The sequence below is a fragment of the Littorina saxatilis genome, linkage group LG2, assembly GCF_037325665.1.
Source record: "Littorina saxatilis isolate snail1 linkage group LG2, US_GU_Lsax_2.0, whole genome shotgun sequence".
Lineage (NCBI taxonomy): Eukaryota > Metazoa > Mollusca > Gastropoda > Littorinimorpha > Littorinidae > Littorina > Littorina saxatilis.
Window position 1 is genome coordinate 24,735,546 of NC_090246.1, and position 19,639 is coordinate 24,755,184.

The following is a 19,639-nucleotide window of genomic DNA, read 5'->3' on the forward strand; positions in this document are numbered from 1 at the left end:
CAGGATGAGGGTGTTAACCAGTTGCTCAGACATTTGTCTGTACCAGGATATGTGGTCTGTGCAAGTGAAGTGGGACTGTTGTAGTGTCGTGTCCAAGAAAGCACCTGTCAAAGCAGACAACCACCAGTCTCAGACTTCCTTGCGTTAATACCCTTCCTCCTCCTTCTCCACTTCCTTTCTTCTTGTCACAAAAGCCAACGCCGCAAACCACAAAGGCTGCGGATGCGGCCTTTTGACAGAGACTTTCCTGGCATTAATCCCTTCCACCTCTCCCAGTCACGAAACGATTGCCGCCCAGTCATCCTGTGACCACAGTCACTTGGTTTTCTGGCATTATCACCCCCCCCCCCCAACATCACCCTCCAGGTCGATTCTCCACCAAGCACCTGCCATGTAGGCAAGTCGGCTGAAAGTCTTGTCATAGGTTGTTCTGCTGGCATTATCACCCCCAACACCACCACCACCCTCACCCATCCTCTACAAAGCACCTGCCAAGTCATGTAGAGTCGGACTGACTATGTGGGATTGGAGATGAGTCAAAGAGAATCTGCTGGCATTGTATGGCCCCGCGGACTTTCTGGCCGACATTTCTATTCCTAATTGCGATGACTAGGTCAGCTTCACGGCAAAGTCTCTAGCTTTTGGCACCACAAAACAAAGGGGAAAAAAGCGGAGTTTGGAATGGTCTGATCTGTCGGCGTTCAAAACCGTGAAAAATAATTTCACAAGCGTATCTATTGATTTTAATGATTACGAATTTGTTGTTACAGAACCAGCTATGGTATTGAAACGGGTATGGTAAGAAAAACTCTCGCACAACTGCCTCGCAACGTTTCTTAACGTTTTTCTCCCCTTTGAATTATTTTATACACAGAATACAAATAAATAAACAAATAAGTATTTCACCAATGGCGTCTCCCAAACATTACACAATGTGTGCTTCAGACATATTGTATGCTCAGACATTGCAGGACATACGAACTTTACCAACATTAATCCTTTTAAATTTCTTTGTTTAATCTGCTTTATGTTATTTTGTGAACGGTTTTTACTACTTGGAGCTTCATGCACTGACAGATCTTGTACATTTATTCAAAGGTAAGTTCATCAGAAAATACGTAAATGACATTTATCTCCCACAAAATATTGAAGACAAATTAAATAACTATTTTAACCATGATTCATCTTTCAAAGCAATAAAAACATAACACCTGAAAGAATATGAAGAAAAGATCAAACATTTCCCCCGTCTTTCATCTCATCTTACCTTGTCGTCTTGAGTGTCATAAATGGTCCAGCACCTTCAGAATCTGGAGTTCTCCTCGATCATCCTTGACACTGGAGTGTCCTCAGTTGATCTGAGTCCGCTAAAACCACTCCACTCCATCCGGCCGTCTTCTTTAGATTAACACCACCCCCCTGAGGGTGTGCAGAACGAATGGAGTTTGGGCCGACAGCTTCCAGAGTTAACGACCAGTTAACACCGCCATACACACTTTATCTCCCAGGATCCGCGCGACAAGCAAAATGGAACTGACTTCGCCCCGGAGAATGAAACTCCGAAACTCTATTCTGCAGACGAAATTCTATCTCCTGCGATGCCAGCGCTAGCACTCCCTTCTGTTTTACCGCGGTGGTTTCCGCTCTCTCCCGAGTCATGTGTGTGATGCCGTAAAATGTTAGCTTTTTCCATCGGTCCCGCGGAATCGATTCCCGCGTTGTGTCGTCTGCTGCACCGCCCGATCGGTGGACTGGCTTCTCTCCCCTGTTCATTCGTTCCCTGAATTAGTTCCTCGTAATCGTGAACGGGTTGCGTAATTTTGTTTTCTGCCTTCGCTGGCAATTATCGGACCTTCCATCTCAATTTATCTCTCCTTTTTTGTCTTCCAATTTCACCTTTTTCCCCCTCTCGCTCTATCTTTACTATCCCTTCAACTCACACACCCCTCTCTTTTCTTTTTCTTCTTTTCTTTTTGTACCTCTTAATTTTCTTCCTTTTTCTCGGTTTGCGCCTCCCTCTCCAAAGCATCCTCTACGATCACAGATGAATGCTTTGAACAAAGAGTTTTTATTCTGCTGTCTGTTTGCATGATTGCTTGAGTGGCCATAAAAGAAGTAGGGGGAATTTTCATTGAGTAGGAGGATTTTTTTTAATCAGCCTCTTGAATGCGTCGTTTGTGGCATGCCAGAGTCAAATGGGTTAACGCCTGCAATTGCTGTAGGGTAGAGGGGGAAGAAGACAAAACAAAACACACACAAATTGTTAGGGTGTTATCTGGCTAAATTGAGTTTCATCCCAAACAAACACGGACGCACGTACGCTGACACACGAATGAAATCGCACGTAAGTAACACACTGACCTTTAGTAACAGAGATGCACAGACAGAGACACGTGAGCATCTTTGTCACACACGCACGCACGCAAGCAAGCACACGTGCATCAACACACACACACACACACACACACACACACACACACACACACTCACACACACACTCACATATACACACACACACACTCACATATACACACACACACACACAAACACACACACACACACACACACACACACACACACATATAAACATTCAGCAAAAATGACCTGGCCTGAACAAGTTGCAGCCGGGGTTTGGTTTTATGGTATGTATCAAAATAGACGTGCGCACAATATTTCGATCATTTAAAAAAGTCTCTCTCTCTCTCTCTCTCTCTCTCTCTCTCTCTCTCTCTCTCTCTCTCTCTCTCTCTCTCTCTCTCTCTCTCTCTCTCTCTCTCTCTCTTTTATCATGTTTGTCCGAATATTGGGTTGGGGCTTAGAGAGCCTAAGGGCACTCTGGGGCAAAAATTCCAGTGCATTATGAAAATCTTTCATGTCTAGTGGATTTCAATGGCACTAACGATTGATGACATAGGCTGGGCTGGGAAAGGGTCATGGATTATGAGTTGGCCGAAAGGGGGCTAATAAAATCTTTTCTACACAGAGAGAAAAATATTTCTACATACGGTCCAAAACACATGTCTGGCAGTCTACATTGATACGGTACCACAAAATCAGCCAGATTTGTGTGGCTTATCGAAGAGACAGTATACCCTTGTCGCAGACAGACCAATGATCGTTTATTCTGACCAGGTCTTGCCCCCATTTGGTCGGCTGCGGGTTTCACTATTGACTTGACCGGCGAGAACCATGAGGCGGACACTGAGAGTAGTGTCAAGGGTCATTCTATTGTGGCCTACTAAGGTTTAGTCTCAATGCTCTGCATGTTGTTGTTTTTAAATTGCTGTAATATTACAAGAATACCCACGTGACCGTGATAACAAATTAGAATTATGTTGTTGTTGTTGTTGTTGTTGTTGTTGTTGTTGTTGTTCTTCTTGTTCTTGTTCTTGTTCTTTTTCTTGTTCTTGTCGTTGTTCTCAAAGATTTTATATACCGTTTGGGTGAGCTGGTTTGTTATCTGGAAGAAAAAAAGTCAATTTCAATCATTCTCTGTTTCTTTTCTGACTGAAGCAAGGTGGAATCTGTTAAACAGCTGTAAAGGTGCGTTGCTGGTTAGCTTATTGGCCTGAAAATAAACACGCAGAAAAACACTAGATATTTCATACATATTGAACAAAATGTACCCAACTTTGCAGACAGCCTCTTTTAAACGGCACTGTCGATGGGTCTTAAACTTTAGAGTTGAAGTAACGATATGGGCTTGTCTACTCATCGAATCAGTGACTCACAATTTGCAAGGCACGTCAGCATTCAAGCATTCAGCTCTAGTTTTGCCCTTCCATTGATTTGCAGGAGGCGCTGATGTAATTGGATATCGCATGAGGATACTGTAATTATCCTTGTCTTCCACGACACACGCAATGGCACGTACGAGGGTTGATTGTCTAGTTTGTTCGCTTCACTGAAAACGTCGATTTTTGCCAAGAAGTCGTCTAATCTATTCTGTTGAAGACGCATACATTGCACATAAGTTTGTCCTTCCTCGCATCGATTGTGAGATCCCATGTCCCCAAGGTGCGATTCGGATTCATTGTCTGAAATGCAACGGGTTTCGTCTGCTAGACGTTATTGTGCCCGTCGACAATACCGACAAACTGTGCCGGTGAAGAATCGGGCCTTCGACGAAAGAATCATTTGTACTATAAATTTACATTCATACACTCAATTATATATAGGTATGTTCCATTTTCTAGTTAAATCATTACAAGCGCGTCTCAACTTCGGCACAGCAAAATGTTCCTTGGTCTTGGTAAATAAAGTCAACGACACTGAAATACGTTTAATAGTGGTACCTGGGCTGAACGTGCTTTTAATAATAAGGATGCTCCAGTAAGCCCTCGTATGTTGAAGATTCTTCGCCGTTAATGTGTCTGTCTGTGAACAGTCTGTATGATTGTGTTTTCTGTCAACGCCGCAAACTTCGTGTTCTGTTTCATCGTCTCTTCTCGTTCCAGATACTAGTATTGATTAGACCTGCACGATGTTTGATGGTATATCATTCATTAGTGCCTCGGTAATTGGCATATAGGTGAACCTGCGTTGGCTTTCTGGTACATGTTGTTTGCCAGTTGAAGCTGTGTTCTTGAGAATCAAAAAACAAGAAAGGTAGGTTGTTGGTAGTCTCTTTGTTTTTGGATTTGTGTTCTTGAGAGTCCATTGAGGCATGACAGCTAATAAAAAGATAAAGTCGAAATGGAGGGAGCTCAAGAGAGCGATAGGAGTGGAGGGGGGGGGGGGGGGGAAGGTATAGAGAGCGAGCCAGAGAGAGAGAGGGGGAGGGGGAAGAGACTTTGTCTTTTGGATGGTTTATTGTACGTATGGCCATTGGCCCATATACAAACCAGGGAAGAGGGGATGTGGGTTAGGGGAATTTTACACACACACGTCTTACACATTTACACTCACATGGTATATAATAATCGTTTACAATTACAACAGTACTATCTCTAACATTTTAGTGTTTTAACATGCAGTTGTCGACGTTTTATGGCGTGGAAAAATGAACTTAGCAATGAGGCGACACCTCTTTACATCTGAAAATGACAAAATTATAGACACAGGGGGGAAGAGAGAGAGAGAGAGAGAGAGAGAGAGAGAGAGAGAGAGAGAGAGAGAGAGAGAGAGAGAGAGAGTGCGTTTGTGTATGTGTTTGTAAGCGTGCGTGCGTGCATGCGCGCGCGTGTATGTGTGTTTGTGTGTGTGTGTGTGTGTGTGTGTGTGTGTGCGTGCGTCTATGTGTGTGTAGGTGTGTGCGTGCGTGTGTGTGTGCGTGTGTGCGTGCGTGCATGTGTTTGTGTGTGTCTGTGTGTCTGTGTGTATGTGTGAGAGAGAGCTAGAGAGAGAGAACGAGAGAGAGAGAGAGAGAGAGAGCTTGCTAGAGAGAGAGAGAGAGAGAGAGAGAGAGAGAGAGAGACACACACACACACACACACACACACACACACACACACACACACACACACACACACACACACACACACACACACACACAGAGGCCGACCGACCGACCGACTGACCGACCAACCGACAGACCGACAGACAGAAAAACAGGTAGACAGACAGACAGTACAGATGAGAAAAGGTTTTGCAGCACATTCATTCTAATACAAGAAACCAAAAAGGAAGCGAGTAATTCATTTATATCTCTTGTCCTGTTTCATCGTTTTGATTTGTTTTTCACAACGTCCAATATTTCAAATCTATTGTTTGAATATTTGGTTTTGTCAACGTCAAGCATTTCAAATCTATTCTTGTTATGAGTATTCTTCTTATAGACCCCTTCATAGTATTAAAGTCAACCAAACAGCAAAATTGTCTTGGTTTCTTCACGACACACATAGCCATGCACTATAATTTTCGTATAAAAGATGACTTCTTTACAACACTAATAACAGTGGAGGGCTCTCGAACTGTTATTTGGTTGGGAATTTATATCGACCTGGCAAGAAGAAGAGAAAGAAGTATGCAATTACGGTTGTGTTTTGCGGCGGACTTGAAAACAACGGCTTGATTGGATCGTTAAAGATCCAATCGCCCGGCGACATTGATTGTTTTCATCTTTGTGTTTTTCCAGGCAAAGTGTTTAAAGAGGTGCTTATTTTATTTGCATGAGTTAACTCCTAAGGCAGCAGGGAATTAAATTAGTGCGAGAAGGCTAATTACGGATTTTCCCCCTTTAGAATATGTTGTCTTTTATGTGAAAAAGTAGAAAATAGCCATAGCAATAGTTTTGTGTGTTTAGCTACTAAACAATGATATATGTATATACGATACGTTTCGGTTAAACCAGAAATAATGATTTTGGTACCAACAAATATATACTACTTTAGAAGGGAGCAAATACATGTCCGCGTTGCTGCATGGCACTTATAAGATATTCTTTTCACATTAAAAAAAATCAGGGAACAGCAAAGGAATAATGTCAAAGATAATGAATGTGTTTTATTAATATTGAAAAGTTCTTACTTTCCAAAATGTTTTGTGTTGATTCAACATTTTGTTTAGTCCACTCGAGGCATTTGCATCTTTAACAAGCACAAGTAATTCCAGTGCCATGACAATCAACTGCTGTTTGCATGAGAATTTATTTTTGCATTCTACGAAAAACACGCAAACAACAATGATCCTGTGCCCATATTTAGGAACGCGTGGACTGCGACCAAAACAGTTTAGGACTCAGTACTGAAGTTGTCAGCTAGTGTAGCAGAACATGTTTGAGACTGCCTACTAAATCTTTCAGCGTGACCTCCAGGATATGTTGCATCGTTTCAGGAAACCAATTTTTCATTAGTCAACAACAGGTAAAAGTACTTCACTGTGAAATAGATTCAGACGTGTGTGTTTCTTCCTGAATGAATGCAATCTTAAAAGCAGAAATGTTGTTTTCCTTTCTTTTTCTGCGCGTGTGTGTGTATCTGTGAAAAGCTATACAGTTCAGAGACATCCTGCTTGAAAATGTTCTCTCTTTATCTTCACCGCGCTGGCAGCACAACCCCTCACTCGGAGGTGTTTTCAGACAGGCCAGACACAGGTTGTCCTGGAGGTGTATACCCTTATTATTTATGCATGCAGCACCTCCTAGCTCCTTTTTACAATAGGTCAAGTTTTGGTTCAATGTTTTCAGGCTGGGATTCGAGACGAGGATGGTAGTGTATGTGTGTGTGTGTGTGTGTGTGTGTGTGTGTGTGTGTGTGTGTGTGTGTGTGTGTGTGTGTGTGTGTGTCTGTGTGTGTGTGTCTGTGTGTCTGTGTGTCTGTGTGTGTGTGTGTGTTTTGATCAATGTCTTTTATGACGTTTTATCCGATCCGGCTTTCTTTCTTTCTTTCTTTCTTTTTTTCTTCCCTTCTTTCTTTATTCCTTTCTCTCTTTTTGTCTTTTAAGCTTTATTCTTAATCTATTCATCTATCGGTTTATTGGCTTATTCAATTATTCATTTGCTTATGTATTACATGAAATCAGTTATACATGTCTTTATTTATGTATTTATTCGTCTATTTTTCAATTGTACATCAAGTAGTAGCTTTGGTGCGTGCCACTTTCGTATCAGAATGAATAAGGTAGGTTTAAAAAAAAAACTAACAAAAATCAATGTAACGGAAACAGCTTCTCAGCTGGGAACAAATAATCCAACGAGGTTTGCGTGAAGAATGAGAATGTTCTAGAAAAAAACAATGCTGGTAGCTGGTATCGACTTTTGAGCTGTAAAATCAAACAAAACCCTGAAGAAGAATTGCATACAGTTCTTCAGAAGTGCTTCTTTGAAATCTTTTCAGTTTTCTGCAGACTTTATTCTCTGCAATACTGCAATGTCTTTGAACGAATTATCATTTTATTTCTACTACTCGTTCTGTTTCTACTGATTCTTGCGTTTGAGAGTGGTATTTAATTTTGTATGTGTGTGTGTGTGTGTGTGTGTGTGTGTGTGTGTGTGTGTGTGTGTGTGTGTGTGTGTGTGTGTGTGTGTGTGTGTGTGTGTGTGTGTGTCTGTCTGCCTGTTTGTCCGTGCGTGAATGTTTATTACACCCCCGGTATAGGGGTGTGTATAGGTTTCGTTTATATGTGTGTCCCAGCTCCCTATTAATATGTTGTTTCGGTTAGAATCATTAATTTATTTTACGTAAGAAAGAGTAAGATAAAAGTGTGCATTATTGATCTGTACCACAGTCATTTTTATAGGGATTTGTTTTTACGTATTCCTCATCGCTTCATTATGATTTGCCGCGAATTCTGTTGAGAAGTTGCCACGTATAACGTAAACGCACGTATTTCAAGATAGCGTGGTCATGCGCTCAACAAAATCTTAATTTAAAACGAATGTAAAGTAAGCTGGCATCAAATCAGCTCCTCCGAAAGCGGCGTATGGCTGCCTTGAATGGCGGGGTAAAAACGGTTATACACGTAAAAATCCACTCGTGCAAAAACACGGGTATACGCTGGAGTTTTAGCCCACGAACGCAGAAGAAGAAGAAAAATGTCAAGTAAGCTGGCATCAAATCAGTATCATGTGTAGACGAAAAACAAGGTGGGTCGGGGTTAAGGGCAGTTGTTGAGACGGTGTTGAGACGGCGCTAAACTATAAGTCTCAGGACAAATCTCCATTAATGTTTGCTTCTCTTTGCAGGCATTGAGATGGCAAACTTCTACTATTACACGAACGAAGTGGGACTGGAAGAGATCAAGCTGTTTAGCTACATCAAAAGTGCTCCTCTGAGGGGACCTGACTGCCTTTATGGGGAAGGTCCGTGATACAAACAAACAAACAAACAAACAAACAGACACACAGACAAACAATCAAACAAACAAACAAACAAACAGACACACAAACAGGCAAACAAACAAGCATACAAACAAACAAAAACAAACAACCGACCAACCAAACATACAAACAAACAAACAAACAAACACACAAACAAACACAAACAACCAACCAACCCGCAAACCAACCAACCAACCAACCAACCAACCAAACAAACAAACAAACAAACGAACAAACACGTGTGTATTCATTTATTTGAATGAGCCAACCAGAAAAGTCACGCACTTAAAACTCAATCACTCACTCAATTATCAATGTTTTTGTTTGGTGTTGGTTCGGTTGCTTTCCATTCTTCTTTCTTCTGTCATTGGTGCTGGTTGAGTGGGGGTGGTGGTGCTGATAGTGTTGTTTTTGATGTTGTTGTTGTTGTTGTTGTTGTTGTTGTTGTTGTTGTTGTTGTTGTTGTTGTTGTTGTTGTTGTTTTTGAACTGACATCTTCATAAAACTCAGCGTGTGCAGCTACGTATACTTACATTGTTGTAAAGCCTTATAGCCAACGATGTCCATCTTATCCAATCTTAACATGTTCACCCTCTCTGCGATCCAAACTCTCCCACACGTGTGTAATGTGCATCCATACCTCCAAGTAGACAGGAAGGCGTGCTAGCATTTAATAACTGGGGGTCTTACTGGTATCACGAGTATAGTGTGTCCACATGTCATCTGCTTGGTCTGGTTGTCCCTTCAACATGTATGGAACAATCCCAAGCAGATGGGAAGAGATTGTGACCACGAACAACTCTCGGTCTTATTGGCATGATGAGGAGTTGTTCAGAAGTCATATGTTTGTCTTTACATCCTTTTAACAGGAGTGTACGGCACAACCATACCTCCAAACAGACGGGATGAGATTCTAACCCTGAACGAATGGGGATCTTACTGGAAGCAACAGGATGACTGCAACCAGATTAACATCGATCGTGCCATCCACCTGCTCATCCCTCCGGAGAAGCTCATCGTTGCTGCCTCCAACCCCAACATCCTTGTTCACCCGGAGCCCATCGAGCTGAGCTGCTACACCTGGCAGGTAAGAATCGGGAAAGTAGACTAAACATATAGTGGGGTTTTTTTCAACGGCAGTTGTCAAAGATACAATCATTTTCATGTAATCGACCTTGTAGAAAACTTCAGATCTGCCCAGGATTTTATATTTGACAAGAGCATCTATCCTCCTGGACACATACCAAAAATCTACAATCTGTAAAATCGACAAGTCTGGCAGCAGAACGAAATTCAGAGGTGGTTGGAGCGGCAGTGAGTGCAGGGACGGGGCGGTGTGAGAACACAACGGGACAAGGAACAGGTGTAAGGACGAAAAAAAAAAAAAAAAAAAAAAATCTACAATCTGGCTGGTTTCATTACAGAGTATGAAGTTTTGTTTTACATTTTTGTTGTTGTTGTTGTTGTTGAAGTAATAGCTGATGGACATAGGGGTAAATTAAGAAACTAATTCATCAAAAATACAAATAAAATAAAATAAAATAAATACATAAAGATGCTACTTTGCACAAAAATAGCCGGGCTTCCTATATTTGGTATACATTAGGTGAAAGGATGTTCTTATCTTAATTAACCTGTCTTGTCATGAGAGTGTATTACTCCCACACTCTGACCCGTTCCTGTTGGTTTTGTCTTAGGTGTTGATGATCTCAAATGAGAACCCGCAGCCTCCCCAAAGTCGAGACAACTACTTTGAAGTGGAAACTGATTCCAGCGATGATGACGATGAGGATGAGGATGATGATAATGACGACAACGACAACGGCGACGATGAAAAGAAGGCAACTGTTGTAGAAGTCGTTATATCCACAGGGGCAAACCCACAGGAACAGCAAAAGGAAGAGGAGGAGGAAGAAGAAGAGGAAGAAGAAGAAGACGAGGAGGACGAAGAAGAAGATGATGATACAGATGACGATGATGATGATAATGAAAACCTCCAGCAAGGGAGAAAACCACTATCCCGTCCAAAAGTGACCATCGACATTACCACAACAACGGCCGGACCGTCTAAACAAGAAGACCCAACCCTATCAGTAGCTCCTCCCGTACAATCGTCTCTACAACCAGAAAGGACGGCTGCTCCACAAGTGACCATCGAGATCACCCCAACGACCGGACAGCCCAAACAAGAGGAGCAAACCATTCCATCTGCTCCTCCTGCTGAGTCACTCTACCAAGCAGAAACAACAATCGCTCCGTCCGAATTCGTCTTTCAGGGCTTCCCAGGAACATACTACTACACACGATCAGAAATTACAGAAGACGCAGACGACGACGATGAGGATGATGACGATGACGATGATGACGAGGAGGACAGCAGCGAGTCCTCGGACGATGGTCAAGAGGAGGAGGTGACTGGCCCCCAGTGGAAGAGCTGGTCAGCTGCCGGACAGTGGGGTCAGCAGTCGTTCGGTATGATGGACCCTTACACCGCTATGATGATGTATGGTTACGGCATGCAGTACCCCGCCCAGCAAAGCGTTGGTTCTGATGACTCAGAGAGTGAAGAAGACTGGTGATCAGGAAGGGGAGGGAGCACTATCATATGACCCCATACCTGTCCTTAAGAGACCAAAAATGTATGCCTGTAGGACATTAATATTCCTTGTCTTGTCCTAAGGGGAGGGAGAATTGAAGAAAGCGCTAAGCCCATCATCCTCCACCCTGACACCCCCTCCCCCTTCCCATTTCCCCTCCCCCAATGATGAAGTTGGCCAACGTTGAAGCAGAATTAAAATCAGAGTCAAACAAGAAACAAAACAAAAATCAAAATCCTGTCATAATGTGTGTGTTGAAGTATAGCTCTGTGTCACGCATAGGGCCTACATACAATTCTCTACTTTGACATGATTTTTCGTTCTGGTGCCAGAGAACGGTTTGTGCTATTGTTGTGGCTCTGGATAAACGGAGATGTTATCAATGTGTGTGGACTAGTTAAGTAAATTGACGATTTCATTTTTCCTCTGCTACTAAGTTTGTTTTGGTGTGTGTGTGTGTGTGTGTGTGTGTGTGTGTGTGTGTGTGTGTGTGTGTGTGTGTGTGTGTGTGTGTGTGTGCCCGCATTCCACGAGAAACACAGGCGCCGACTCCAATATCAGCGACAAACAAACACGCTCTGATGAGCGCTCAGTCCTTTGCATACGCATGCATACTACTTTACTAAACACTCGTTCGAATGAGAGGGAGGTAAGGTACATAACAGTTCCTGTACGTTTTATCAAGACATAAACAAGTTCACTTGGAAAAACCAAAGAAGATAATGACACCTATAAAGGTATACAATGAAAAGCTCAAGACAAACAGAAGCTGTTGAAATCTGACGACTTTCCACGTACTCTTTTACAAAGTTGTCGCAGGAGAAATCCTCTCAGCCCTGTATTTTCGTTGGCATCGTATCCATTTGCGGAAAAGATGAAACGACACAAAATCATCATCATCATCATCATCATCATCATCATCATCATCATCATCATCATCATCATCATCATCATCATCATCATCATCATCATCATCATCATCATCATCGTCGTCGTCGTCTTCATCGTCAGCATCATCATCGTCGTCGTCATCGTCATCGTCGTCGTCATCACCATCGTTGTTGTCATCATCCTCAGCAGCAGCAGCAGCAGCAGCAACAGAAGCAGCATCTGCATCATAACCTTCGTCGTCGTCGTCATCATTGTCGTCGTCGTCGTAGTCGGATTGACACACAAACACACACACACACACAAACACACACACACACCACACACACACACACACACACACACACACGTACGCACGCCCGCACGCCCGCCCGCCCGCCCGTACGCACGCACGCACATCCGCTTCTTGCCTCTGTTTCACGTCAGTCTGACATTTAAGATGCCATTGGCGACATAATCAGTTGATGGTCACACACATACACACACACACACTAACACACACACACACACACGCGCGCGCGCGCGAGCAGGTACGCACGCACGCACGCACGCATAACTAGTCCACCAACACATTTCACAACAAAGTAAATCTAAGAAACAAACAAACAATTTTTAAAAAAAAGATCATGGGGATCCGGTAGCTCAGGTGGTAGAGCACTGGACTTGTGATCCGATGGTCACGGGTTTGAATCCGGGCCGGGACGGATAAACACGCATACACCTGGGTAGCGCGAACCTGTTGCTGGTAGCTTTCTGCTGGGAAGAAGTGATCCGAATTTCCCAGCGATTGGACAATAAAGTAATTAAAATGAAAAAAATAAAATGAAAAAAAAAAAGCTTATTGAAAACGAATCCACTTGCACCAGAAGAAGAAGCGGAGGTCGAGCGAGATAAAGGCCAGTGACGTTGGGGGGAGGACGGTGAAGCACCGCTGCCCAATGGCAAGGACCCTTCAGTACAATATGGAAAGATGGCCGCGCAGATGACGAATATACGTAGCAGAACAGTTGAACAGTGCAGCGGTCGTTGCGGGTAGCTGGTTTTCACTGCTAGCTGCAAGTCAAATGGCTAAATTATTTCTCTTTCTTTTCTTTCTTTTTAAAGTTCTTTCGTTTTGTGTTCCCCTTTGAGTGTTGTCAGTTGTGCCACAAAAAGTTGGTTCAGTTCTTCCGAGACGTTGTCAGCAATACACTCTCGTATACATTTCGCTCTTGTGTATTTTCATGAGAACACTTATGCGTCTTCGGTGCTGTTGATATTTTTGTAGAGGGTGGTATACAAAATGAATGGTAACCTTGTCTGAACTGCTAGAAACATACGTGTGCTGCGAAGACTGTTTCTCTGTTCTGAAAAATACAGTGCCTTTCTTACTGAACCTTTTCATGTTATTGACGGGCCGCCCGAGCGGCTCGTCTTATGGCGTCGGGTAAGTAGCTTGCAGGTGGAGAAATTTTTGTTCATGGGGGATTTCTGTGACGTATGTGAGGTGGTGACAGGAAGTCGCCGTTGGTCTCGGCAAAGAAACTACAATGCAGTGTGTGGTCTCGGTGAGACTGAAAGACAGAGAGCGACAGATACACACAGTGATTCAAGGCGCCCAACTCTAGTAAAGTTGTCGTAGCACGTCCGTCTATGGCCAAAGTGATCCGGGTTCGATTCCCGGCATGGGCGGTCTATTTTTTTTTTAAATTCTTGTTTACTATTGTTTATTATGAACGTTTTAATGTTTTATTTTACTCTAATAATGTTTTTAATTGTGTAAAATAATTTTTTATTTTTTTTTTTTTTTTATTTTTTTTTTTTAATCCAAGTGATCCGGGTGGAAAGCGATTCGTCTATGGCTAAAGTGATCAGGGTTCGATTCCCGGCATGGGCGGTCTATTTTTTTTTTTTAATTCTTGTTTACTATTGTTTATTATGAACGTTTTAATGTTTTATTTTACTCTAATAATTTTTTTAATTGTGTAAAATAATTTTTTTTTTTTTAAATCTACGTGCACAAGACAAAAACTTTCATACTGGGGGAGCGAGCCAGTCTGAAGAGTACTCGGGTCCAGCGCCAGCGTTTTTTATAAGAACTTGGAGTGATTGCGAATTTGCGCGTTTCTCGTGAGTGCTTTCGAAGTTTTGTAATTTGATTTTCCCCAGCGAGTGTTCTTTGGAGGGCAGTAGACTGTGATTGCTGGTGCATGTTTTTATTTTTGTTTTTCGTTCTTTGTTTCCGTTTGTAGTCTGTGGTCACAATGTGCTCAAACAAATCACAGGCACAGGAAATGAACAAGAAGAAGTGTGTCACAAGAATTTGAATTCTAACAAAAACATGTGTATGAGTTCATAGACTACCACTGTCGAACCCTTCACTGTACAATGTAAATGAGTACAAAATATAGTCGTCAGTTTGGGAGACATTGTAGAGCACAGGTGAACTTTATCACAAACGGACAACACAAAAAGTACTTTCTTTTCAAACTTGAAAGTTTGTTGTCTATTTTTACCGGGGTCTTTCAAACAAACAATAACATGTGTATTTTTTATGTGAAAAAATTCATCTATTTTAACATTGTTGTACTTAAAATCTTAACATCTGCTAACAATTTGCGTATGAATATTTTTTATTCCTGCACTAGAAGGGAAGAAATCAACCTGTGGAAGACGTGCTGTGGTTTGTCTCCCTTCCTTCGAAACCGAAACCGAAACCGTCTGTAACGCTTACAGGGCCTCATAGATATCAGAGTCAACTCTCTCTCCACACCCCCCCCCCCCCCCCCCCGCCCCCGACACCTCCACGCATTCAGCGTAACGGCTTGTACGGCGTGTTACTTCAACATAATATGATAATAATAATAATAATAATAATAACTTCAACAAGTATTTTTTGGAAAAAAATTAACCTTAACAAGGCCTCAACACAACAGCGCTTCCTGGAATTGCATGGCTGTTACCGGGAAATGTACTGGGTCAAAGGTCCGCCTGACTCGAAAATTTACTGGGGAAAAGACAGTGACTGCAAAAAATCGTGTACTTCATGATTGGTACAATGGCCAACACAAATGTTGTCGGATCAAGTCTACTTCCATTCTTTAGATGGTATATGTTTTTTCAAAGAAATAGTCTTTTACATTGACTACTGCCTTCCCAGGAAACCTGGCCACATCCTCAACAAAGTCAGCCAGAGCTTCGTTTAAGTGTGACAATGGGTCATGTATTGGTGCTACATTACTAGCATTCAAATGTGTATTCATGGCAACAGCATTTTGCCATTTACAACAAACTAACACTGTATTCTTTCTTGCTTTATTATTTTGTGACTCAGTGATAATTTTAAATAAAGTTATTTGCATAATACACTTTGATTTCATTCATTTCTATTTATAACTACTTTTACTACTTTCCCTTCTACACTGTGACATGCCACTGTATGACGCTCATTCAGACCAAAAACAATACCATTCCTACCTGTTGCAACGTCTATCGCTCGCTCTGTCTTTTGGTTCCTTGGTTGATCGATCGGTCACCAATACCAGTATTATTACATCACTTCCATAAAGGTAGAGTAGCCTTCTTCCTTTCTGTTAAGCCAATAGGTCTTATTCATTATTGAGCTCTTATTCATAATTGCATTACTTTCACAACAATCTTCTTCCTTGATATTGCGATAGTTGTTATCTCCCATTTATGTACAAACGCCGAAAAGACAATTTAACAGGACACATCAACACTATTATTTTGTTTACCTGTCGCTCGCTCTGTCTTTTGGTTCCTTGGTTGATCGATCGGTTTCTTGGTGCAAAACATATTTCTGTCACCAATACCAGTATTATTGCATCACTTCCATAAAGGTAGAGTAGCCTTCTTCCTTTCTGTTAAGCCAATAGGTCTTATTCATTATTGAGCTCTTATTCATTATTGCATTACTTTCACAACAATCTTCTTCCTTGATATTGCGATAGTTGTTATCTCCCATTTATGTACAAACGCCGAAAAGACAATTTAACAGGACACATCAAGACTATTATTTTGTTTACCTGTACCAACAGGTGTACAACTTCCTGTTTCTTTGATATTGTCAATGTTTCGGCCCCTGTTGATCCTGGGATCAACTGAATTTCTTGTTGTTTTTAGTAGAGGGGGGGTGGGGGGGGGGGGGGGGGGTGGTGGTGGTTTGCGTAGGCGTGACTCAGTGTGTATTCCAACGAAAAGTGACGAGAGCAGTTTGAAGGGAAATTTGAACTTGCAAACAGGTAAGTTTGCATTTGTATTCATCATGCACTTATTCATGTTCCTGGAATGCGTGGTTAACCCATTCCGTATTTGTGGGCGCAGCATGCAGTGTAGTGTGCAACAATGACTGACAATGCGGATGCTGTGCTTGATCTTTGTGTAGGCCTATGTGTGTGTGCATATAAATGGCTTGTTTACATTCGTGTAGACCGGATTTGGACTGTCGCTTTGGTTTTGAAGGTGTTTTCATAGGCGTGTTTTTAAACTTTTTATAGACCTCATGCAACTATTGCACAGGTTTGCCGTTTTGAGGACGACTTGCACGTGTGCGTGCGTGCGTGCGTGCGTGCGTGCGTGTCAGTGTGTCTGTCTGTGAGTGTTTGATGGTGCCTGTGTGTTTGTGTGTGTGTTTCTCAATGTTGCTTTTGTCTGTATGTTTACAGAGGTTGTTTTTGTTCTTTATCTTGTTCTTGTTGATAATGTACTTCTTCTTCGTTGTCGTCGTCGACATCTTCTTCTTCCTATCCGGTGTCTTATTTTCTTTGCTGTTGTTATCAAAAGAGAAAAAACGCAAAGCAATAGTTTTGTCTTTTTTTCCCAGTGGGAATCGCGTTTATGACAGAGAAATGAAAAGTTGTGTAAGCATACTAAACAGTGGTTGAATGTGACAGAGAAAGTATTTAATAGCATTTAAACAGATATCGTATTGAACAAGTGTAGTAATTAATACAAACCGTTTCTTTGCTAATCGATTTTTTCAATTGGCAGTAGCTATAACATCAAGCATGCTGTCATTCATGCGTTAGTACACGATGCACAATGAAAGAAAAAAAATCAATCAAGAAACCAAGACAATAATCAAGAAATCAAGAAATTTAGAGAAAAAAAGAAGCAAGAAATATCACACTCACACACACACACACACATACACACACACACACACACACACACACACACACACACACACACACACACACACACACACACACACACACACACACACACACAAACACACATCCAATTCCTCAGATTCAGACAAAAGTAAATTAAAGACCAAATACTAAACAACCAGACACTTAACCAGTAAAACAGAAATAAACAGCCCTACCTGAACAATAGCGGGCAGCACAACTTTATTCAACTTCAAGGCAGACACAAATGTTAGCGAAATGAATGCAGGAGAATGCAAACAAAAACACGTTGCAAATGGCACAAGCAAAACAATTTCAAAACAGCTTTTGAGGAAGGCGAATAATAACTACAGAAGTAATAGTTGGATGCAAATAATACGCCATTGAGAACAACAAAAGTAAGGTACTACTCCCCTTGTAAATATGTGTAATACGACAGTAAACACACAAACATATTCTGATTTTTTTTCTTGAATTTTCCCAGGGTTAAGTGTTCAATAACAGAACAATTTAATTGGCCTAAATCTAAGTAATCTGAAACTGGAAAGTGGGCACGTAATGTAAGCGTTTACTTGAGAGGTCGTGTCCCTATTGTTTTCTCTGTTATTGTTGTATCATATGTTAAAATTGACAAAAGAAAAGTCTTGTTTAAACCACATTTAAATGTGTTTGCATTTCGAGGCCACAAAGAACGTGTCCACACACCATCAAAGCTAGGGTTCAGACAGTATCACTACACATTAGCAATAACTTAACTGACAGTATCTAAGGCAATACATCAATCAATCAGTTTTTTAAAAAAAAGTGTCGCATTGCAACGTCCTGTTTAAAGTTGTTTCATGCCAGCAACTGCAGACATCATTGTGTAAAATGATACATGTATATCATTTCACAGAGACTATAAGCGTTGTAACTTTTTTCGTTGAATCGGTACAAACTGTCTCTTTTGAACTCAAGACTTATCGTAGTTGAATTCATCTATTTTTAACTAACATGATGCAACATATCAGGAAAATACGAGCGATTTTGACTCTTTGTCACTAGTTTACGTTCTCTTTTGTTTTTCTTAGTTTTTGTCTTGCAGATTTTCCGAAAATTATGAAGGTAAACAATGTAAACATAAACACAAAATGATGCATAATAAATCGCAAATAGATCGAAATTAAACAACCTTAATTGTAGGAACTCGATTCATAGATATCAGAAAAAAAAGAAAACCCCAAACAAACCCGGGAACAAAACTATGCAAATACAGTTATTGGAATATAATTTTGTTGTTATGCACTATTTTGTTTTAATGATTTCTGGTGATTCAATTCCAATCATTTTGAGTCCATTCAAAATACGTGTACATGTAGATCTTTCTCACGAAGCTAAAAGCCTGGCAGAATAAGGAATTAATTAAATACGAACTAGGCAGAATAAGAAATTAGAAAAAGACAGATTGATAACTAAACTGAATAAAAAATAGACTAAATTAGAGTAAGAGAGAATGGGAAACCGATAGTACTAGACCAAAACCGTGTCGCTGGTGGAACCAGAAGAGTAACAGTAGCGTCTCCAGAGAGAGTAGTAGAGGATCTTCCAGTCTTTGCATTTCTGCTGCAATATCAGCTCCCTCAAGTTGACTGTGACCGTATAGTCGCGGCCATCGTCATCTGACAAAAAAAAAACAGAAATGAAAAGTTACAATACAATCAAAGACAATGCAGGTACAACTCTTGGAAAAGTAGACACAGATAGAAAGAAAGACACGAAGGAAACGAATACTTTGAAGGCACAGTCTTTTCTGTGAAAACAGTTCTGCCCAACATCACCCTGGTAGCTTCCTGCGCAGAATGGGCATTTTCCTGTTAAATTAATTTCGCAAATTGGCTCTAGTGTCGGTTGAGGAGTCCATTCATTAAAACAGAACCACACTGCTTAGAAAGCGTCAAGGCAGTTGGTTTGTGGTATGACTCGAGTCTAAGTGGAGGGATGGTCTTATCCATTTTGAAAGCCTGGAAAGTTATGAGATGGTGAGTCGAATCGGCTCATTTGATTAATGGTATACATTCTACGCCAACTGAGGTGTTTCGATTCGTCAAAACTCGAGTACGTACCATGTCACTGAATGTGTTGAATTAATATGGTATTGTGTATAATTATAGGAACATGCACAACTCTAGTGTGTGTTTAAAGTGATAAAATCTAGCCAAAACAAACACTGTTTCATCGCCCAAAAAAGCTATACATTTTAGGTTGGTGGTTGTAATGATGTGACC

The 19,639-nt window shown here is 41.3% G+C and overlaps 1 protein-coding gene across 2 annotated transcripts; it reads left to right on the top strand.

Moving 5' to 3' along the window:
- The first annotated feature begins 4,485 nt into the window (after positions 1 to 4,485).
- LOC138958558 (proline-, glutamic acid- and leucine-rich protein 1-like) lies at positions 4,486 to 11,774 on the top strand. 2 transcript variants are annotated; one of them, XM_070329763.1, is made up of 4 exons: positions 4,486 to 4,608; positions 8,624 to 8,740; positions 9,628 to 9,845; positions 10,456 to 11,774. In XM_070329763.1, the coding sequence occupies exons 2-4, from the start codon at positions 8,632 to 8,634 to the stop codon at positions 11,335 to 11,337; spliced, it is 1,209 nt and encodes a 402-aa protein (XP_070185864.1). In that variant the 5' UTR covers positions 4,486 to 4,608; positions 8,624 to 8,631; the 3' UTR covers positions 11,338 to 11,774. The 2 variants fall into 2 exon arrangements, with proteins under 2 accessions (XP_070185864.1, XP_070185863.1); XM_070329762.1 differs by lacking the exon at positions 4,486 to 4,608 and adding an exon at positions 6,638 to 6,803.
- The last annotated feature ends 7,865 nt before the right edge of the window (positions 11,775 to 19,639 follow it).

Bases quoted from the DNA above. Each gene is read 5' to 3' on its own strand.
- LOC138958558 (XM_070329763.1), top strand. From the start codon at position 8,632: ATGGCAAACTTCTACTATTACACGAACGAAGTGGGACTGGAAGAGATC. The intron at 8,741-9,627 runs GTCCGTGATACA...TCCTTTTAACAG, and splicing joins TGACTGCCTTTATGGGGAAG to GAGTGTACGGCACAACCATA. The intron at 9,846-10,455 runs GTAAGAATCGGG...GTTTTGTCTTAG, and splicing joins TGAGCTGCTACACCTGGCAG to GTGTTGATGATCTCAAATGA.